Genomic DNA, 23,882 nt, shown 5'->3' on the forward strand with positions numbered 1-23,882 from the left:
TAGGGGAAAATGCCTACATTACACAATTTTGCTGGAGAGCTGACACATCACCTCATTTTAAATCCGTAAGAATCTTCTCTAACAGTCTATTTTTCCGGATTGAAACACAGCATCTTGTCACTTCCCAGTACAGATAAAACCTTGAAACTCATAAGAAAGGGCTTAAAAGTGTAGACTCTTTCACCTTCTAATGATTTGCTTATGCTAAAAAACCTTAGTTGGAACACTTTGAAACAGACACGGTACACTTAATGACAGCATTTGAAATACTTTTCAAAAGATGTAGCCCAGTCAGCATCTACAGATTTCATAAAGTGGTTTTCAATATGTGAGTCAAAGTCATTTTAAAATCAAATGTTATAACTAAATTAAGTTCAGTGTCCCTGGTCCTTTTAAAAATTAATTTGCTACTTCCAAAGCATATTCATCATCTTTAACTAAGGATGCATATCAGAACCACCCAGGAAGGCACTGTCTAGATACTCGTGCAGGGGACGCTGTTGGACCAAGAGTCAGAATCTCTGACCTGGTAGCCAGACACTGAGATTTGGAAAATGATCCCACAAGTGATTTTGATGCTAGGCGGAAATGAAAAAAAAAATCGTTGAAAAAAAATCCCCTACACTGAAGAGGGGAAGATGTCACCTTTCTAACATCAGTTTCATATCAACAGGCAGATTTTAAAATAGTCACAGATGAGGGTACTTCAGAAAGTTCATGAAAAATGCCATTAAAAGACAAGTATGTTTTGGTGCAAAAAAATTTTGACATCTACTGATACTTGTTTCATAGCATGTATTTTCCTTGAACTTTCTTACCCCACCTATAAGAGATTGTCTACTAAGTATATAATTTAGCTAGTATCTAGAAAAATAGGCGGCACAGAAATATAAATCAGTGTCCAAATAAGTACATGCTTTGCAGTTAAAATTCTAGTATGTAGTGTGTTTATACGACTGTTAAAAATACACACAAAATCTATTTTCTATTAAAGCTTCCCTGATTTGATCTATCGATTATTCATTTATCATAGCTCATTAAGAGTATCCTATAACATTCATTGATTACAAAGATAAGCTCAAGCACACTCTGAATAAGTTGAACATCTCCAAGTTAGTTTTTGATATACCTTGGGAGGCCTGAAAAAAAATCTTATTAAAACAAACCTACGTAAGAGTGTCTATATGAATGGAACAGAGTTAAGACTTCACTGATAAAAATAATCATTCAGAATCATTAGACTCATTCAGTTGAGAATTTATCACACGTATTTAAATTCAATCATACAGAAATTTATGAGATTTTCTCTGAGACACGTTGTGTTTGGACACTAAAACAAGATTGATAGAAAAAAAAATTTCCCAACTTATACTTAAAGTTACAAAGTTATAAAGATGAAAAAAAATGATAGAACGTGATTCACAGTGAATTTTACAGGACAATCCAATCCTGCAAGAAAATTTAAGCTGCCTTCTAGAGGGGAACCTTTGCAGTAACATGAATATTTGTTGCTTGTGAGAAATTACATCACATTTTGTGACCAGTTAGATTCTGTTTTTTAAATTAATTTTTTTTCAAAAGGCTTTTCTTACCCTGCCACTCCACCCTCCCCAAAATAAACCCAAAATATTTACTAACACAATCACTAAATAAACAACATGAAAGCATTTGGAAAATAATTTTACATGCAGATGCTTAGACCAGCAGATGGCGCCAAATACCCATAAACAATTTGGCCAGCTTTCCTTTCCTTCCCAGTGGATGGTTGTCTTTAAAGCAACTCTGGTGGATTACCTTGTACTCTTGGACCATTCCATTCTGAGTGTCTTCAGGAGGGGGCTGCCAACTGACAAGAATGGCAGTTCCGTTTCCATCGTTCTTTGACACAGTCACGCTTTGCGGTGGGGCGCTGGGTGCTAGGACATCATTTAAAAATGATTAGAGTGTGTCACAGAATAGAGACAGCAGAAAGATTGAATGTCCAACAGTAACCACATACATATTAACACAGGCCTTTGCTTTGAAGACGTATTTCATCTACGGCTGAAAAGGTCCAGGCTACTAAAGTGTTCCATCAATATGGCTGACCCGTTGTTGTTATGCATTTTCAATAAGTGATGTTATTTATACAGATGACCCCCAGAAAACATTCCGGAACAATCCCTGTTTCTCCTATCCTGCAACCCTAATCTTACGTTTTCCCTAAAAATGTTCAAAAGGATGAAAACGGAAAATAATCATTGACAATCACTGTCATTTATATCAGGGGTGGGAACCTTTTATTCCTGCCCAGAGCCACTTGGATGTTTACAACATCATTCATAGGCCTACAAAATAATCAACTTAAAAATTAGCCGGCTGGGGCTAGTGCTGTGGCATAGCAGGTAAAGACACCGCCTGTGATGCCATCAGCCCACATGGGTGCCGGTTCATGTGTCCGTTGCTCTACTTCGCATCCAGCTCCCTGCTAATGTGCCTGGGAAAACAGCAGAGGATGGCCCAAATGCTTGGGCCCCTGAACCCAGGTGGGAGACCTGTAAGAAGCTCCTGGTCGCTTGTGGCTTCAGTGTGGCCTAGTCTCAGTTGTTGCGGCCATCTGAGGAGCAAACCAGCAGATGGAAGTCCTCTCTCCATCTCCCTTTCTTGTTGTAACTCTTTCAAATAAATAAACCTTCTTTTTTTTTTTTTTTAAATAAGCTTACTATGGATATTATGGACTAACTAAATTTCAAGTTCCACCAGTGGTTGCCTTGGCAGGGGCAGACAAATAATTTCGCAGGCCTTATATGGCCCATGGGCCAAATGTTCCCCACCCCTAATTAATAGAGTAAATGACAAAGGCAAATTAGAGAAAAGTTGGGTTGTTTCTTTAACCTATATGTAAATACTACTTTTCAATCTCCAGTTATATAGAGTGACCAGCCATATTGGTTTGTCTACAACTGTGGGTTTCCAGAGCCCTGAGACATATGAAGAAAATGCTAACACAGTGAAGTCCTGGGCAGACCAAGACCATACTCTCTTTATCTACAACTCATTAATCAAACTAACATTTGATTAATAAATGGAAAGACAAATTTTTAAAGCTATACCATCTTTAACTGCGAATTGAAGTCAGGAGTAATTAAATACACACTTTATCTTCTAATAAGTAATACACAGTTCACGTCTACACAATTTTTATGTAGCCCATGACAGAAGCCATCCAGTTATCATAGTGCTTTGGTTTTGGTAGTTGTTCCAATGAAACAAATCCTCTCAGAAAGAACACTAAATGCTCATTATGAATTCAGTCAATAATTAATGCCACTATTAACACTTCAGCAATCTCAAGGAAGTTAACAGAAGCCTAACACATACACAACCGAACACAGAAATCACACACTTCATCAAACTTGCCTTCTTCCAGGGTTTTGGCAAACTTGATTTCACTATCTGCTCCTTGAAATTCGTTAAAAAAGGGACGAGCCTTAATTTCATAGTTGACTCCCTTTTTGAGATCAGGGATAACCACACTATTTTTGGTTGGGGTCCTCACTTCAAACACCGACCAGTCTGTATCTCCATGGCTGGCTCCTGAAGGCCGGTAGAGGATGTTGTAGCCTTGGATATACTGAGACTGCTGGTCCACCTGTTAAAGTAACACACAGAAATGCAGTCATTCAGAGCTTTTGGTCAGCTCACTGGAAGACTGTGAAAAGTCAATCTGACAAAATGCAAAAAAAAAAAAAAAAAAAAATCTATCTTCACCTGTTTTTCAAGTTCATAAAGTAGAATACTAAAAATCTACTCCATCTTTTATAAGGTGATGTTCATTTCTGTGCCGCATGCAAAAATGTGAGGCCTCCTTGCAGTTTGGAGACATTTCATCAAGACACAGGCCAGGGTCAAGAGAACGAGGGAGGAAAATGTGTTTTACTACTTTCTGATTTTAAAAGCCTACTTAACACTGCTTGGAAATATTTCTAAGTTTAAAAGGTCATGTAATAATGGCCATATCACAAAGTATTCACAGTTAATACTTTGTGTGTTCCCCCTGGGGCTGATAAAGTTCACTATGGTAGCAGAAGAGAAAAAAAAAATCAGCCCAAAGATACAACTTTTCTACTTAAAGGCAGACCAGATCTCCCAACATAACCCATGTGTACATTACAGGAACATCACAGTGTAAAAGTGGCCCACAGTTGCATTTTCGGCACAATTATCTCATAGAAAGCATCTACTCAATCAAACCAAGAACAATGCTGCAGCAGCAACTCACCGTCCAGTGCACTTCGATGGAAGAGGAGGAGAGGATGGTAGGGTTGTGGAGGTGCAGGACAACATTTCCGAGTTCTCGCTGGACCTGCTTGTGGTCCACCCCCTGACTTGTTGGGGGAACATCTGCAACAATTCAAGAAGACTGTGTTAGGCCCTGAGCAATGTGACAGGATGGCAGGAGAGCTGGGGGACTCTACCCTTTTATTGAGAGCAACTCCCAGAGAAGAAGCACTGGGACCATGAAGCCAGCCTGTTATACAGAATAAAATTAGAACAGCTTCAACTTTTTATCAGGACCAAGAGAATAGGAACACACAGAACAGGATGAGTGGGGGGGTTTGGAGAGAAAAAGAGCAAGCAGAGGGCCTGAAGAACGCCCAAAAGAGCAGGTGGCAATGGTAACAATGGCAAATAGTAGCTTCAATGGATCCTCCCACCAGGTAATGATCACTTTCTTGCTGAGAGCGGGGCACCAGTGCAATCCCCTCTGAGTCTGTCATAACCTTTTGTAGCAATCCTAACTATGCAAGACAGAAAAGAGCCAGAAATCGCGGCAGAGCGGATGGGTAATGAAAGCACAGACATGTGGTAAGTGAAAAGCATGCACAAAGAGAAGCCGGGAAGCAGGAATTGATCTTCCTAAGTAAAGTCTATGTTCAGGTGGTGGCTCCCACGGTGGGTAGAGCAGTCACTGTGAAAGTACAATTAAACAAATCTGGTAATATCCATGAGAGAAGACCACTTTAACTGATGATGGTTTATTTTATTGTTTCACAGCAAAGTAGTTTTAATATAAAGTGCTTAATCTAAAGAACACCCAAATTTGACAAAGAAGACCAACTATATGGTAAAGGTTAAACTGTTACAGGTTTGAATGTATGAAACTGCCTTTTAAGACGTGCCCTTGAGTACAGGAATAACAACCATTATCCACCACCAACTTGCCAGGGAATCCTTTTCATGAACACTGCTAGATTCCCTAGCAAGTCTAACCATCATACTGGCAACAGCACTCTATACAGTATTACTGTAGAAAGTCTCACATCAGAGAGTAAAATCAAAAGATACAGAAAAATGTAATGTTCAGAACTTTATGAATCGATCCTTTTACTGGTTTTGTTTTCTATTTGGTGTCATCATGAGAAAATAGCAAGCATACTCTAACTTTATTATTGTCTGGTCTAAATATGCTACAGTCCTTGACTTGCTTTTCCTGTGAGCTTTTCAAGCAATTTCATCAACTCTCGACCCTCTCTTAAAAGTCCATCTGAAAAGTAGAGTTCAGGGGGACTGGCATTTGGTACAGAGTTTAAGCAGCCAATTTTGATACCCACATCCCATATCAGAGAGCCTGGATCTCCCAGTCCTGGCTCTGCTTCCAATTGCAGCTTCCTGCTAATGCACACCCTAGAAGGCAGCAGGTTATGGCTCAACATTTGGCTTTCTGCCACCCATATAAGAGATATGCACTGACTCTCCAGCTCCAGGCTTTGGCCTGCCTCTTGCATGCATTTGAGGAATGAACCAGCAGATGGGAGATCTCTGCCTCTCTCTGTCTCTCTGTGCCTTACAAATCGATTAAATAAGATTAATCAGTTTAATCATGGCAGCATTCAGACACATGACTCCATTCGCCTTACAAATCTATTAAATAAGATTAATCAGTTTAATCATGGCAGCATTCAGACACATGACTCCATTCATGATCTGCCCAGTTCAGAGTAAAAAGAGGAACATTACTTTATCCAAACGTAATTCTGTTAATGCCAGGTAAGACTACATTGGTTCTTTTGGCAACTACATCACTCAGTTGTTTCCAAAGGGTGTTTTAATTGACTTCAAACACTGAGTCTGCACAGCTGCCAAAGCTTTGCCACACACTCACACATACTGCCCTTAAGCCTGGTGTCCTCATCCTATCCATTTATAGCTAATTTTTTAAACCAAATTCAAGCACTGGATATTTTAATTTGCTCCATTAATCTTAATCATGTTAGAGCTGGCTTCTCACTCTAGTATTTCCAAGATATAGTTAATTCTGATTCACACATTTCTCAGTTTTGTGCTATGTGCAAATTTTATGAACTTCATTTATGTTTAATCTAGACTCTAAACAAAGTAACTAAACTCTAATAACAAGAGTCTTATGGTACAAAATTGTATAAAATCAGACTCTTTTATACTTACATACTTATTACTTATAGTTGTACAATCCTGAAGAATGAGTATATTTTGTCTCCATTTTATAAGTGAGGCAGCTGAAGCTCACTGGCTGACTAGCTTGCTCAAAGGCATATGCAGGTAGAATGAAGGGCTGCCCTTTGATTTCCAAATTTTATAACCATTGGCCTACACTTTCCGTCTTCCAGTTGATATCCATTCATGTCATTTGAATGCACAAAGGCAAGGTAACTACAATATTGGAAAGACCTGAATTCATGTTTGAATAGACTTTGAACTACCTTACAAGTGAGGGTGTAAATGGGAAACTCTTTGAAAAAGTTAATGGAATACTAGAATCAATAAATTTTTCAGTACAAACATTTTTTAAATGCATGCAAAATTTTTTATAATATCTATATTTCCATGAACTTTTTGAAGATCCCTTATATACCTCAGTGAGTACATGACAGAACAGCACAGAGCAGTTGTCAATGAAAAACTTTGCTGGAACCTACTGGATACAGATCCCTGTACTGGGAACAAAAGGTTAAATTCATTTTAGAGCTGTCATGTCTGCATTCTTTACAAATACATATGTATTATTGAAAACCTCAAACTGCCTTAAGGCAGGCTCCAGGTATATGAAAACTCCCGGTGAGGTGACTCATCATAGCAAATACAGGCTTTGGGTGTGTTGAATTCACACACCAGGAGACAGATGTAGGCATGTCCTACAACTCCTTTTGCTTTCTCTGTGAATTCTGCAACAGAGTCCTTCCGGAAACATTGTTTATGCACCAGAAAAGACAAAACATGCAGCATAGCTGGCAAACTCACTCCTAAACCAGAATAAAACTAGTTTAAAACTTTGTCAATTTGTGTATCACTTGTTTCTACCTTTATAATAATTTATATTTCCTTTGAGAATATTAATTCAAGTGAGAATGAGGATTCCTCTACATGTTGAGAAAAGTAATTTTAAAGTTTCAGTCTCTACACTGTAGAATTAACTTGGCTTACTAATGTTAAGAGCATTCACATTTTGGCCGGCGTGGCTTAATAGGCTAATCCTCCGCCTGCGGCGCCGGCACACCAGGTTCTAGTCCCGGTGGGGCGCTGGATTCTGTCCTGGATGCCCCTCTTCCAGGCCAGCTCTCTGCTGTGGCTCGGGAGTGCAGTGGAGGATGGCCCAAGTGCTTGGGCCCTGCACCCCATGGGAGACCAGGAGAAGCACCTAGCTCCTGGCTTTGGATCAGCACAGCATGCCAGCCACGGTGGCCATTGGAGGGTGAACCAACAGCAAAAGGAAGACCTTTCTCTCTATCTCTCTCTCTCACTGTCCACTCTGCCTATCAAAAAAAAAAAAAAAAAAAAAAAAAAAAAAAAAAAAAAGAACCAGCACATTTTAATTGCAATGATATGAAGATTAAATATATACTAAAGGGTCATGGAAAAGTTGGATTGAAAGATAAGTGTATTTTGATAAAAGGTGAGTTTTGAAATCAATGAATAGCTTTTCTATAATATGTATTTTTCATGACTTTTGGAAAAACCCTCATATATATGAATTTCTAAATTTTGGTAACAAGATAACCTTATCTTTTATTCTACTTTCCAAGAAGTTTATGAAGTAGCTTCATATTTAAATTTTACTCAAATTAGAACATTAAAATAATAGGATGAGTGAGTGAGAGAGCATATAGGACATACTATTCTGCCTGTTAAACATGAAAAATGATTTCTAAAAAAGTATACACATAATGTGGTCCAAATGAACATTTCCAATTCCGAATATCTAAGTGGCTTTAAACCTGTCTGCTTTTCCTTTCTTCTGTCACTTTACCCTAATTTTCCATTAAAAATTTTCATATCTCATATTCACATAATTCACAATGAAGGACAGGCCAACAAGCACAGAGATTGAAGTATCTTCTCCATGTTTTAGAGGAGGGTGACTGGACAGAGGGATTAAGACTGAGTTTCCAAATATCTCTTACATTTGTGGGATTTCAAGTTACCTGATTTGAGTTATAATTCTGAAAATTCACCAAAAAGGTTATGAGTACTGAGTGCAAACATAAAGTTTACTCACTTTTCAAAACAATTATAAGATGATTAATATTTCATATGCACATGCAATTCTATTTAAAATCAATAAACTGAATACAATACAAACTATTCACAGAATATTTGTTTCAGTGGATTTTTGACTTTATGAGAAACACTTCTCTGTTATCATTATATGCTTAGTCTAGAAAATAGTGAGGTTTATAGACACTGTGTTGTGTTTTATAAAATAATTACACTAATTGACATCAGAATGTAAATACAGAATCCTCTCATGCAGTAACCATGGTTTGCCTGTATAGCTATGACATCTAAAGATAAACAGGTGTTGCAAGGTTAAGGAAATCAATATTTACCTTGTGTTTTCACTGGATCAGATATTTGGCTTGGATCACTAATTCCATATGCGTTAGCTGCCCTCACAAGGAAAAGGTAAATGGCATTAGGTTTGAGTCCTTTAATGGCAAATGTTTCTGTTTTCACATTCTCTGCTACGGTCTGCCAGCTGCTACCAGACGCATGGCTAAGGATAGATACACAAGTTAGAACACACCTATTTAATGGTTAAATCCCAAAAAGAACAACTAGGAAACATTTGCTTCATTCTACCTGAAGGCTTCTATAATATAAGATGTAGGGGTTGCTCCTGAATTCAAATTTGGTTGCCACAATAATGTTACTGTATTTCTGCTGACATCTGTAACTTCAGGTTTTGAGGGGGCACTGGGGATTAAATTGGGGTCAGTGGGTCTCGGAGGCTGAACTGGAACGCCAAATTCTAGCAAACAGGAAAAAAAGAGAAAAGGAAAATGTTTATCCATATATAGATAAGCATATAAATGTAAATAACATAACTAACTACACATCTACTAATGGATGAGGACACTTACTTCATCAATTTGCCGGTAAGTAAACAACTGTATTTTAAGCTTTATTTTAAGGCAAAGATTCTAATTTACCTTGGACTTCAATGTAAGCACTCCATGTCGCTTCACCACTGGGGGTTGATGCGGTGCAGGTGTACCGACCAGTGTCACCCAGCTGAGAAGGCAGACGGGAAATAAATATTTGGGACAATCAAGAGCTCATTGGACTGGAAAAGCAATTACAGGTTTGTATATGCCACATGAATATGGATAACTGCATTAAAATTCGCTAAGCAGAAACTTCATCTTAATTGAATATAATGTTACCGAATGTGAAGGAAAATACCATATGAAGACAGAAGACTAAAGATTTTAAATGATTATTCCAATTGCATAATAAAAATGTAATATTTAATTGCATTAACATTATTTACAGTATCAAGGACAAAAACAATAAAGTAACTATCTCATCAGACTCAAAGAGTTTATCTTTATTGCTGAATTAGCTTTTTATATTTAGTAAGACACATAGCAAGGCTGGTAGAGTTTAGCCTGTGACTTTTCTTGCTATGTAATATTTTATCAGAGTAACACCAAACCAATAGGTGAAATAAGCAGATACTTAAAGAAAGAGGATGGGCAAAAAAGGAACATCTCCTTATGGTATTTATTCCTTTTCCCCCAATTTTGCTAGCCTACAACTTAATGCAATTTAAGAAGTCTAAAGCCAAACCAAAGCTGGAATGAATCCTCTCCCTTTTTGCCTCCAGAAAACAGAGGCCAGAAGTTCAACTGGAAAATCAGCAGCATAGTAAACCCATCGACCTCTTCCTCAGCTAACAGCTCTACCTTCAAGTGGATTTGATAAAGCAAGAATGTTGTCATCTCACTTGGAACATTACAAACAAAGTCACGATCATTGTCACAAAGAAGTAAAGCAAATTAACTTCTGTGGCACACAAAATAAACTGTGATGCTGATCCCAAACTCCAAAGAAGCCACCCACCAAGGGCAATGCAGCAATTGAAATTTATGTTTATTGCTGTCAAGATGATTCTTTCATATGTTTCAGGAGCTTGTCTGATCTTGACCCAAGAAAGAAAAAGAAAAATCAAAACAAAACACACAGTCCTGAAAGAACAGGTATGGGATGTGATGGCCTGGGAAGTAAATCCTTAAATTGTTCCTACAAACCTGTGGGCTTTTCACCATTTAACACTCATTTGAAGGGTACACCCAGTGTGTACACTGCTTTATAGCTTTTGTTTGCAAGTACAGTATTCTGTAATTGCAAAATGCTGAACAAATACAATAGAATATTCCAGTACATTGCACATAAAGAAGTATTGGAATGTATCTTGAAATGCCTTTTACAGTGACTCCATTAACTGCTTGGAAGGTATTTTTTTCTGCAACAAATTCCCATTTGCTTTCTTCAGTACATCTGAGAAATCTTTATTTTGCCTCCATATACCCTTTTACTGCTTAGTAGGGGCTAAATTATAAACATACAACGTAGAATGTTGGAAAAATAAATCATCAAATTAAACATACATTAACACTTTTATTCAGCATTTCATTAATCTTAAAAGTGGAGCTTTCAACAGAAGTTACTAGAGAGAAAATGGAATAAAACAGGAAGCTGGAGGTGTCATTTCAAGTTACCTTAGCATATCGGATCTGCAGCATTCCGGTCTCCAGCTGTTTGATTCGAGAATCTTGGGTGGAAACAAGGACTCCATCCTTTCTCCACAGAATTGTTGGGACTGGACTGCCTGTGGCCACACAGCTGAGGACTAAAGTACCATCCACGGCAACAGTCTGATTCACAGGACCTTGGCGAATGACTGGGGGAGGCCGGTCCGCAATCACTGTCAGAAGAAACAACAGGAAATAGATTTCTGCAACTGGAAGCAATTTTCTAATCATCTAAGCAACAGCAGTTGCTCTAGGCTTTAAAACAAACTAAAGATAATTAAACAAGTAATTAAAGCAGGAAACATGCATTATTCAGAATGCATTTATATGATGCACTGGTTCAGAATATTGAAATGAGATACAATGTACTCCTTTCAAATGACCAATCACTGAGCTTGCTGCATTGCCATGGAACCCGTTTCAATGACGAGCTCAGGAACTAAGTAAGGACTGGATGGTAAAGTAGATGTACAGTAGTGAGAATGACGTGCTGTACATTGTAGACTTTAAAATATGAAAAACACCCATTGGGCCGGTGCTGTGTTGCAGTGGGTTAATGCCCTGGCCTGACGCGCCGGCATTCCATATGGGCGCCAGTTCTAGTCTCGGCTGCTCCTCTTCCGATCTAGCTCTATGCTATGGCCTGGGAAAGCAGTAGAAGATGGCCCAAGTCCTTGGACCCCTGCGCCCGAGAAGGGGACCCGGAGGAAGCTCCTGGCTCCTGGCTTCGGATTGGCGCGGTTCTGGCCATTGCGGCCATCTGGGGATTGAACCAGCGGATGGAAGACCTCTCTCTCTGTCTCTATCTCTCTCTGTAACTCTGTCATTCAAATAAATAAAATAAATCTTAAAAAAAAAACACCCACAAGAACAAAAAAAATAGCATAATGAAACACATCAGACAACATGTACTAGATGAACCACAATCAAACTGACGTTGATAACTGTTTTGTGTCCAACAGAAAAAAAATGCTACCATACTAGCCTGTATGACTATTTTAGATTCATAAAGCTGCCTTGGATTTTCATTTACAAATTAATATAATTATGTACCCTATTTCTTTGTAGCTCAAAAATCCTTTCTATTTAAATATACCTAGATGAAAATTATCAAGCTATGATGAAGTCAATGAAACAAATAGGGCCGAAATACAATACTGGTAGACTGATTTACAGTGATCTTTTTAACACGATATCAAATTTAGCAACAACTGTATTTTCATATTAGAGTTAATAGGAATGGAAAAGCTCTTCTGTAAAATTTCACAGAAGTTTAATGATTAAAAAGAAATAAAATCTAAAAAACTCTTTAATTATTAACTTTAAAATTATGACTGTTACTTAAGTTTTTTAAAATATAAACAAATGAATACAAGAAGAGTCCAAAAAGCTGCCTGATGAAAGAAATCTAGTTGACAGAGTCACTGAATTTTAGATGCAATAATTTCCAAAGCTGAATGTATCATGTTCAAAGTTTTATAGCCTGAAGATTTTCACAAGCTGATGTCAATTTGTTTCTCATTTATCATGCAATAATTATTAGTTTTGTGCAATGAAATTAAAAACACAAACAGAAAAGCAATGCAGTAAAATCAACAACTGAGTTTTTGTTCTACTCTTTAAGTTATCTTCCTTGGTTACAACTATGAAATTTACTAATACCCAGGGTCATGTTAAAAGGCTAGAAACTGAAACACGGCAGCAGTCTTTTAGAAATTTCGCAGTTGAAAATATAAGCCAATAATTCCTCTGCTTAGAATTTTAAATTGTTTCCTATATTTTCTGTTGAGACCGATTAAAAACAAATTAGATGTCCCTTTTCCAAAGTGTGATAAAAAGAATGATAGTACTTTATTGTATTGGGGTTTTCATAAGACCACCTATGTTTCCTTGATTATAAAATAAAGGAATGTGTATTTTTAGACATTAATCAAATTAGTAACATTATGCTTTTCCATAACTGAATCAGAAGAGGTGTGGTTTATATTTGTTAGTCTTGTTATATTTGGAAATAATCCAATATCTTGGGATACATTCAGTGTTCTTTATTCCTACAATTCTTTAATATTTACATATTTAACATCACCCACACCATCCCAGCCTAGTATAATGATGTCATTTCTCTGTCATTTATTTCTTCACAATTTCCATTTGGTAGTTAACAAAAGTAAAGCAATAGAAAGCTCAGCTCCATCAACTGCCATATGTCTTTAGGTAAATTCCTTACATTCGCTCATGCTTAGTTTTTATATGTAAAATGAGGATAATTATACTTATTTTAACTAGTAGAGGGGATTGCTACAAAGATGTAAATAGAATAATGGATAAGAAAGCAGTTGGGTAACTGTAAAATGTTAGACACACATATTAACCACTTATATTTTTCTGTAAAAAACAAATGTTTAAACCAGAGCTGAACAATTTAAGAGTGCATTAACGCAGTTTCACGTTTTTAGGCACAGAAGAGCAATCTTTTGCTGTTGCAAGGGGTTAGAATAAAGGCTAATGAAATACTTAATTACACAAATCACAGAATGTAATGCGTTTATGAACCAGATCTAAACTTGTAATTTCAGAGACAAACCTTAAATTACAGTCTAATATCTTACATTGGAATTGTAGGAATGGATTACTGGGCAGTAAAATAAAATATGAAAGAAAATGAAATGCTTAACAAAATAAGTGGACAGAGACAGAAAGATGCAGTGCAGTCAAAGGAGGCTGCTACGGAACTACTTGAACCAATCCAGCCACCAATAGCCATACATGGCTACTGAACACTTCAATGCGGCTAGTGAGATTAAGGTATTGGACTGTCATTTTATTTAAGTAATTTAAATTCAAATTTTAATAGACAAATGTGTACATGACTACCATATTGGAAAATGCAGGTTTTTAAAAAAGATTTATTATTATTTATTTGAAAGACAGAGTTACAGAGAAAGGTAGAGACAGAGAGAGACATCTTCCATCTGCTGGTTCACTCCCCAGATGGCCTCAATGGCCTGAGCTGCACCAATCCAAAGCCAGGAGCCAGGAGCTTACTCCGGGTCCCCCTCTTGGGCACAGGGGCCCAAGGACTTGGGCCATCTTCTACTGCTTTCCCAGGCCATAGCAGAGAGCTGGATCGGAAGAGGAGCAGCCGGGACTCAAACTGGCACCCATATAAGATGCTGGCGCTTCAGAACAGGGTTTTAACCTGCTGCGCCACAGTGCCAGCCCCGGACAATGCAGTTTTATAACTTGGTTCTGCTACTTATTACTGGTAATGACTTGGGAATTCCCTGCTTCAGCTTCACCATTCTCTAAGTTTCTTCATTGGTAAAATAAAAGTTTCAATTTTGAATTATTCCAGAAAGTTCTAATCATAGTTCCTGGAACTAAGAAAAGTTGATTAAGTTGCCTATTATGAATAAGTGTAGGGCCAGCTCCCCGGCTCAACAGGCTAATCCTCTGCCTGCGGCGCTGGCACCCCGAGTGCGCTGGATTCTGTCCTGGTCGCTCCTCTTCCTGTCCAGCTCTCTGCTGTGGCCCGGGAATGCAGTGGAGGATGGCCCAGGTCCTTGGGCCCTGCACCCCATGGGAGACCAGGAGAAGCACCTGGCTCCTGGCTTCGGATCAACATGGTGCGCCGGCCGCAGCAGCCACTGCGGGGGGGGGGGGGGGGGGGTGTGAACCAACGGAAAAGGGAGACCTTTCTCTCTGTCTCTCTCTCTCTCACTGTCCACTCTGCCTGTCAAACACACAAAAAGTAACAGCAGAGAGCATTGTGGTGCAGATGGTCAAACCATCTCCTGCAATGCCGGCATCCCACATGGGCTCTGGTTCCTATCCAGCTCCCCACTAATATGCATGAAAAAGCAGCAGAAGATGACCCAAGTCTTGGGACCCTGCACTCATATGGGAGATCTGGATGAATCTCCTAGCTCCTGGCTTCAGCCTGGCCCATCCTGGCCATTTGGGGAGTGAACTAGTGGATGGAAGATCTCTCTTTCTCCCTGACTCACTCACTCACACTCACTCTCTCTCTCTTTCTCTCTCTCTCTAACTCTGACTTTCAAACAAACAAAACAAATCTTTTTTTAAAGAAAAGTATAACAGGAGTTGTGGTGATGGCATACATAGTATGCCAAGTGGTGTAAACACGCTACAGAAGACTGTGCACAACTTTACCTATCTTTTCGCTACATTCAGTGAAAAATTATCCTTTTCCCAAATGACGGTATATTACCAGAATATATTTTGTCACCCCCAAAATAATGATCATGAAGTCTACGTAATATTTAAGAAATATTAAAATATTAAAAAGAGTACACAAACTTGTTCATGAATAAACATTTTACATTTATATACTAGTGTCAGAGTTAGACTTCATGAGTGTTATACATTTACAAATGCCTTCAAACATAATATCTTGAAAATCTCTAAGGGTTAGGCTGTAAAACTTTATTATCCCACTTCAGGAACCAGGGATCTGAAATTCGACAAGTTCAAGTGACTTGTCCAAATTAAATAGTAACTGACAAATCTCTCTTTCCTAAGTAGAAGATAACACTCTGCATTCTGTAGCTATTGCTTTTGAGAGATAAATACAAGTGATTTTAAATTTTCTATCTCATTTAATAATCATTAACTTTATTCTTATATTCTAGTAATAAATAAAAACACATTTTAAATTAAATGCCTAACATGCATTTGTAGGTTCCCAAGTGCAGTGCTGTTACGGACAAGCCACAGTTACAGAGAAGCAACATTTCAAAGACAGCTTCTACTCTCTGCCTCATATTTGATTCTGCCTCGGCCTTTGTTCTGTTTGCAAACAATAAAGAAGGTCAAGGAGCTAAAGTCAAATAGTATCCAGAATTATGCACTCTGCTTACCAATCATCCTCTTGACATTGTCAGCACTCACAGTAATTACAAGGTTGGGTCCATAGTTGGTAGTTGTTTGTATACTATCAATGAACTCCAAAGAAAGAAAATTTTAAAAAATGGTGCCACCACAGCAAAATAAAAATCACCTTAAATCCTCCCAGAGATTTTAAGGTGATACATGTACTGTTGAGGGTGAATTGGCTATTGGGGATGAATCTCAAACTCATTTAGTTTTGTTTTTGTTTTTTAGTTTAGTAAAAGTTGTATTAATGATTTAGCCTCAGATATATGCATAAAAGGAATACATGATAATATCATGCCAGTTGGCATATAGAAAGAATAAAGAGACATATGTGTGCATACTTTAGCAAAAGAGAAAACAAAAAACACCTGTATTTAACAAAGTGGCAATTATAAATGTATGTGCAACCCTATATTCCACTTTTTCTACATATTAGTTGTATGAATCATTATTGAGTTCATTACACGTTCTTCACAGTCATGATTTAATAGCTGTAATGTACATAAGATGCTGTAAGAACATTTTAGGTCACTCTAAATTATTGGACCAAGTGTTCTTATAATATGTGTCATAGACAGAGTTAAGAGCTTTCATTTTTAAAAATTTTTTTACTAATATAAAGAGAACAGATTTAGAGCTTTATTCATTAAATTGGAGGAAACAGTGTAGGATAAATAAAACAAATGAAAAGTATACTTATTAAGAGAAAAAAAACAGAACTTCCTTGTTGGCAGCTGACAGTTTGTACATAAAAATTTTAAAATGATCTATCAACTGTTAACAAATAACAAATATTTATTAAGTTGCTATATAAAATTCAGTTTTATAATTAGGCACTTGATCTAAACAATTTAATAATAATAGTTTAAAAGTACATATGCTGGGGTTGGGGCTGTGTCATGGCAGGTAAAGCCGCAGCCTGCAGTGCAGGCATCCCTGGAAAAGCTGTAGAGGATGGCCCAAGTGCTTGGGCACCTGCACCCATATGGGAGACCTGGAAGAAGCTCCTGGCTTCTGGCTTCAGATAAGCCCAGCTCCAGTCATTGCAACCATTTAGTGAGTGAACCAGCAGATGGAAAACTTACTTTCTGTCTTTCCCTCTCTCTGTCTGTAACTCTGCCCCTCACATAGATAAATAAATAAATATTATAAAGAAAGTGGCAGCTAGCAGTTGCCCACCAGTGAAAGCAGAGGGGGCACACTTATCTTGCTCCAACTTACCCAAGCAGTGCCTGCTGCCTGGCTGAGAAAGGACAGACACCATTTTGGGTTTGGGCAGGAGCTGCAGAAGACTGTGAGTGCACACAGCAACTGGATGAGGCAGGACGCCAGCTTCTCAGCAGTACTGGTGGCAGTGGTAGGGAGAACGCAACATTCAGCCAGTGGCTCTTGTGTATGCGTTTGATCCACAGATTCTAGGGGAGGGAACAATCCACAGTCCCCACTGACTTTAAGCCTGGCTGGGAAGTGGCTGGGCAACCATGAAGGAAAGTGAAGTACCTGCAGCATCCCAGAATCAAGATGCCTAGGCAGAGCTGTATCCAGGAACATCTGCCCTTCTGTTGACTGGGAAGGCTTGCAGGGCAGAGGGAAACCTTTGTACCCAGTGACTGTGGGAGTCTTGTATGCTAAGGCTATGGGGACACAGTGGTTAGGTGAGAAGGTGCAGGATGTAGCTGGGTCTCTGGGCAATCACTGATGCAGCTCCATATGCTCAAAGCTCCTTGGCTGCCTAGAGTGGGTCACTGCAGTGAGAAATCTGCTCACAGTGAGGACTGCCCAGATCATTTGTGTGGTTCATATGGTGGTGCAGAACATACTGGGAACTACCACCTGGGCTTTGAGATCTACCATACCCAACATGGGTGTTACCTTGGATACCTATCCCACCCTGGAGCACTGACCAGAGCTCTCAGTCCAAACCCACCATACACCTCTTTGTATTCATGGAAAGTAAAGACATTCTACTAAGCCACAGAGGCATAGGAGACCTGGGAGAAGCTCCTGACCTGACCTCTGGCTTTAGATTGGTACAGCTCAGCAGTTGTGGCCATTTGGGGAGTGAACCAGTGGGTAGAATAACTCTTTTGCTCTCTCTAGCTCTACCTCTCTAACTCTTTCAAATAAATAAAACCTTTTTTTAAAAAAGAAAACCATACATAACATAACTGAAAATTCTTCCCATGAAATTGAGATTTTAAGGAGAAATTAAAATGCCTCAGTGAGGCAGAAGAAAGAATATTTGAGTTAGAAGACAAATCTTTGGAAAAAAAAGAACAGGAAAAAGAAGAAGAAGAAATTAGAAAACTTAAAAACAGTGCTAGAGATTTATGGGATACTATCAAATAATACAACATATGGGTCTTAAGAGTTTCTGAAGGTGTGGGAAGAAAGAATGGACTAGAGGGCCTATTTAGTAAAATAATTATGGAAAATTTCCCCAATTTGGAGACAGAAAGGGACATCCAAATAAAAGAAGCACATAGAACTCCTAATAGACATGACAAGAAAAGATCTTAACTATGATGCATTGTAGTCATGTTTTTCACAGTAAAACATAAAAAAAAGATTCTAAAATGTGCATGAGAGAAATGCCAGGTTATTTCAGAGGATTTCCAATTAGTCTCATAGCTGACTTCTCATCAGAAAACTACAGGCTAGAAAAAAATGGCAAGATATAGCCTAAATCTTTTTTTTTTTTTGACAGGCAGAGTGGACAGTGAGAGAGAGAGACAGAGAGAAAGGTCTTCCTTTGCCATTGGTTCACCCTCCAATGGCTGCCGTGGCCGGTGCACTGCGGCCGGCACACTGTGCTGATCCGATGGCAGGAGCCAGGCAGACCAGGGTCTCCCATGGGGTGCAGGGCCCAAGTACTTGGGCCATCCTCCACTGCACTCCCTGGCCACAGCAGAGAGCTGGCCTGGAAGAGGGACAACCGGGACAGAATCCGGCGCCCTGACCAGGACTAGAACCCGGTGTGCCAGCGCCACAAGGTGGAGGATTAGCCTAGTGAGCCATGGTGCCGGCCTAGCCTAAATCTTAAACAGAAAAAAAAACCTGCCAACCCAGAATACTACACCTGCAAAGATCTCATTTATGAATGAAGGTGAAATAAAGACCTTCCATAACAAACAGAAATTGAAATAATTTGTTGCCACTCGTCCATCCTTAAAAAATATGCTTAAGGACATGCTACACACAGAAACAAGGAAAGACAGCCACAAGTATGCAAGAATGTGAAGGCAGAAAATCCCCCAGTAAAAGTACAAAATAAATCCAAAGTAAACAATACGGATATTTATGGCAAAATGGCAGGGCCAAGTCATTACGTATCAATACTGATTTTGAAGGTAAATGGCCTCAACTCTTTCCTCTTAAAAGATACAGATTGGCCAAAGGGATTAAAAACAAAACCCATCTATTTGCTGCCTACAAGAATCATATCTCACCAACAAAGATACTTGCAAACTGCAAATGAAAGGGCAAAAAAAGAAATTCCATGCTAACAGAAAGCAAAAAAAAGAAAAGTGCAGGTATTGCCATCCAAAAATCAGACAAAATAGACTTTAGCACAAAAACTGTTAAAGGAGACAAAGAAGGGAACTATGTAATGATTAAGGGATCAATTCAACAGGAAGATGTGACTACACATAATGTATACCAAATTACAGGGCACCTGACTATTTAAAATAAATGATAACAAATCTAAAGGGAGCATAGCTCCAGTACACAGTATCAGGGGACTTAAACACCCCCACTTTCATCAATGTACAGATCAACTAGAGAGAAAATCAACAAAGAAACAACAGAGCTAATCGACACTATGGACCAAATGGACATAACTGGTATCTACAGAACTTTTCACCCCATAGTTGCAGAATATACATTCTTCTTATCAGTGCCTGGAACATTTTCTTCAATAGGTCATATGCTAGGCCATAGAGTAAGTCTCAGTGAATTCAAAAAAATCAAAATCATACCATGCATGTTCTCTGACCATAATGCAATGAAGCTGGAAATCAAAAACTCAAGAATCTCTAGATCATATGCAAATGAATGAAGACTGAACACATATGTTTCTGAATGAGCTAACTTATGGCATATAGCAAAAGCAGTGTTAAGAGGGAAGGTTATAATAATCATTGCCTACATGAAGAAATTGGAAAGGTACCAAATAAATGAGCTCAATATATCTCAAGGACCCAGAATAACAACAAACAAATTGCAAAATTAGTAGGAGAAAGAAATAATTAAAATTAGAAAAGTAACAAAGAGACAAAAACAATACAAAAATCAGTGAAATGAAGAGCTGGGTATTTGAAAAAATGAACATAGTTGATTCACCATTGGCCGAACTAACCAAAAAAAAAAAAAAAAAAAAAAAAAAAAAAAAGAATCAATAGAATCAGAGATGAAAAAGCAAATGTAACAACAGATACCACAGAAATAAAAATAATCACCAGAAATTACTAGAAAGAGCTGTATGCCAACAAATTGGGAAATCTAGAAGAAATGGACAGATTTCTAGACATAATCTTCCAAAAGTGAGTCATGAAGACACAGAAAACCTAAACAGACCATTAACCAAGATGGAAATTGAACCAGTAATAAAGACCTTCCCTACAAAGAAAAGCATAGAACCAGATGGCTTCACTGCTGAATTCTACCAGACATTTAAAGAATTAATTCCAATTCTTCTCAAGCTATTCAAAACACTTAAAATGTAGGAAAACCTCCTAAACTCCAATGAATCCTGCATCACCTTAATTCCTAAGACAGAAAAAGATACAGCACAGAAAGAGAACTATAGACCAATTTCCCTGATGAACACAGATGCAAAAATTCTCAACAAAATACTACCTAATCAAATCCAACATTCACAAATCAATAAATGTGATACATCACATTAACAAATTGAAGAACAAAAACCATATAGTCATCTGAACAGATAAAGAGAAAACCTTTGACAAAATATAACATCCTTTCCTAATGAAAAGGCTTCAGCAAACTTGGTATAGAAGTAACATTCCTCAACACAATCAAGGCAATTTATGATAAACCAATAGTGAGCATTTTATTAAATGGGGAAAAGCTGGAAGCATTCGCCCTAAGATCCAGAACCAGATAAGGATGCCCACTCTCACCATTGCTATTTAATATAGTTCTAAAATTTTAGCTGGAGCCATTAAGCAAGAAAAAGAAATCAAAGGGAAACAAGTTGGAAAAGAGGAAATCAAACCATCAGTATTTGCATGATTACATGATTACATGATCCTATATATAAGGGATCGAAAAGACTACTGAGAGAGTATTGGAAAAAAGAGTTTGGTAAAGTGGCAGGATATGAAATCAACACAGAAAATCAATAACCTTAGTATGCACAGACAATGCCAAGGTTGAGAATCAACATTTAAGATCAATCTCATTCACAATAATTTCAATAATAATTGAATATCTTGGAATAAATTTAACCAAGGAGGTCAAAGATCTTTATGATGAAAATTACAAAACACTAAAGAAATAAATAGAAGAAGACATTAACGATTGAAAAATCTTCTGTTTATAGATTGGAAGAATAAACATCATCAAACTGTCCATAGTATCAAAGGCAATTTACAGATTCAATGTGATCCTAATCAAAATTCAACACTCTTCACAGATCTAGAAAAAAATGATGCTAAAGTTCATATGGAAACACGAGACCCTGAATAGCTAAAGCAATCTTAAACAACAAAAACAAAGCCCTATGCATCAGAATACCAGATTTCAAAACATACTAGAGTGCAGTTATAATCAAAAGAACCTGGTAAAGGTACAAAAACAGACTTGTAGACCAATGGAACAGAACAGAAATTCCAGAAATCAATCTATGCATCAACAACCAACTTATCTTTGACAAAGGAGCTAAACTCAATCCATGGAGCAAGAGCAGTTTCTTTAACAAATGGTGCTGTGGAAACTGAATATCCATGTGCAGAAGTATGAAACTAGACCCATACTTTCCTCCTTACCAAAAATCCACTCAAAATGGATCAAAGACCTAAATGTATAACCTCATGACATCTAATAGAGAACATTGGGGAAACTCTGCAAGACATTGGCATACACAAAGACTTCTTGGAAAAGACCCCAGAAGTACAGGCAATCAAAGCCAAAATTGAAAAATGGGATTGCATCAAGCTGAGAAGCTTCTGCACTGCAAACTGAAAACTCGGCAAAGTAAAGAGGCAGCCAGAATGGGAGAAAATATTTGCAAATTACGCAACTGATAAAGGGTTAACATCCAGAATCTATAAAGAGCTCAAGAAATTCAGCAACAGCAAAATAAACAATCCAGTTAAGAAATTGGCAAAGGACTTAAACAGGCATTTTTCAAGAGAAGAAATTCAAATTGCCAACAGACACTTGAAAAATTGCTCAGGATCACTAGCCATCAGGGAAATGCAAATCAAAACTACAATGAGCTTTCATTTCATTCCATACAGAAATTAACAAAAATAAATGCTGGCAAGGGTGTGGGGGAAAAAGTATCCTAATCCACTGTTGGTGGGAATGTAAACTGCTGCAGCTCCTGTGGAAGACAGTATGGCGATATCTCAGAAATCTCAAAATAGATCTACCATATGATCCAGCAACTACAAACCTATATCTTTGATGAACACAGATGCAAAATTTCTCAACAAAATACTAGCTTCACTGAATCCAAAACCAGATCAAAAAGATCACACATCACCAACAAGTTTAATTTATCCCAGAGATCCAAGAGTGGTTCAACAAATGTCATAAATCACACAAACAGGGGCTGGTGCTGCAGTACAGAGGGTTAAAGGCACAACCTGAAACACTGGTATCCCACTTCCTGGCTGTTCCACTTCCCATCCAGCAACCTATTAATGTGCCTGGGAAAGTAGCAGAGGATAGCCCAATTACTTGGGTTCCTGTCACCCACAGAGAGACGGATAAAGTTCCTGGCTCTGCTGGCCTGGACAAGCTCTCGCTGTTGCAGCCATCTGGGCAGTGAACCAGCAGATGAATGATTTTTTTTATCTCTACTTCTCCTTCTCTGTAGTTCTGTACTCCAAACAAAATATATATATTAAATAAATAAAATACATCAAAAGAATGAAGAACAAAAAAACATATGATGATCTCAATAGATTCGCAGAACACATTCAATAAGATTTAACATCTCCTCATAATAAAAACCTGTAACAAATTTGGTATAGAGGGATACAACTCAAAATTATAAAGACTATATATGACAGAATGACATAGAATATTGTGCTGAATAGGGAAAAGCTAAAGGCATTTCCCCTTAGATCTGGAATAAGCTAAAGATGAAAACTCATCACTTGTATTCAATAGAGAACTGGAAGTATTAGCAAGAGCAGTTATGGAAGAGAAAGAAATAAAGGGCATTAAATTGGAAAAATGGAAGTCAAAATATCCATGTTTGCAACTGAGATGATATCGTACATGGAAAAAACCTAAATACTCTGCCAAAAAGCTGACAGAACTGATATTTCAATTCAGTAAAGTTGGAGGTTTCTAGATAAACATACAAAAAAATCATAGCTTTTCATGAACTTATCTAAAAAGACATAATAATAGCTATCAAAAATCAAATATTTATGAATAAATTTAACCAAAAAAGTGAAACACCTCTACAATGAAAATTTTAAAACATTGATGAAATAAATCATCAAGGACACACAAAAAATGGAAAGATATTCCTTGTTAATGGATTGAGAGAATTAATATCATTAAAACGTCCATATGTCCTAAAGCAATCTACAGATTCAATGCAATCCTGATTGAAATTCCAATGACATTTTATATAGAATTACAAAAAGCAATATTTTTTTTTGACAGGCAGAGTGGACAGTGAGAGACAGAGACAGAGAGAAAGGTCTTCATTTTCTGTTGGTTTAC

General features: G+C 37.8%; 1 protein-coding gene across 4 annotated transcripts in view; it reads right to left on the reverse strand.

The window, feature by feature from the left end:
* The window catches only part of ROBO1 (roundabout guidance receptor 1), a 1,215,767-nt gene that overhangs the window by 72,424 nt on the left and 1,119,461 nt on the right, over nucleotides 1–23,882 (reverse strand). For all 4 annotated transcript variants that reach the window (XM_051859421.2, XM_070071933.1, XM_051859420.2 and 1 more), the window contains 7 exons: nucleotides 11,022–11,227; nucleotides 9,450–9,531; nucleotides 9,100–9,268; nucleotides 8,847–9,013; nucleotides 4,262–4,383; nucleotides 3,400–3,631; nucleotides 1,795–1,916 (listed from right to left, as the gene is read on the reverse strand). In XM_051859421.2, the coding sequence (XP_051715381.1) occupies nucleotides 1,795–1,916; nucleotides 3,400–3,631; nucleotides 4,262–4,383; nucleotides 8,847–9,013; nucleotides 9,100–9,268; nucleotides 9,450–9,531; nucleotides 11,022–11,227 (1,100 nt within the window). The remainder of the gene's footprint in view (nucleotides 1–1,794; nucleotides 1,917–3,399; nucleotides 3,632–4,261; nucleotides 4,384–8,846; nucleotides 9,014–9,099; nucleotides 9,269–9,449; nucleotides 9,532–11,021; nucleotides 11,228–23,882) is intronic.

This window comes from Oryctolagus cuniculus, chromosome 4 (assembly GCF_964237555.1).
Source record: "Oryctolagus cuniculus chromosome 4, mOryCun1.1, whole genome shotgun sequence".
NCBI classification, from domain to species: Eukaryota; Metazoa; Chordata; class Mammalia; order Lagomorpha; family Leporidae; genus Oryctolagus; species Oryctolagus cuniculus.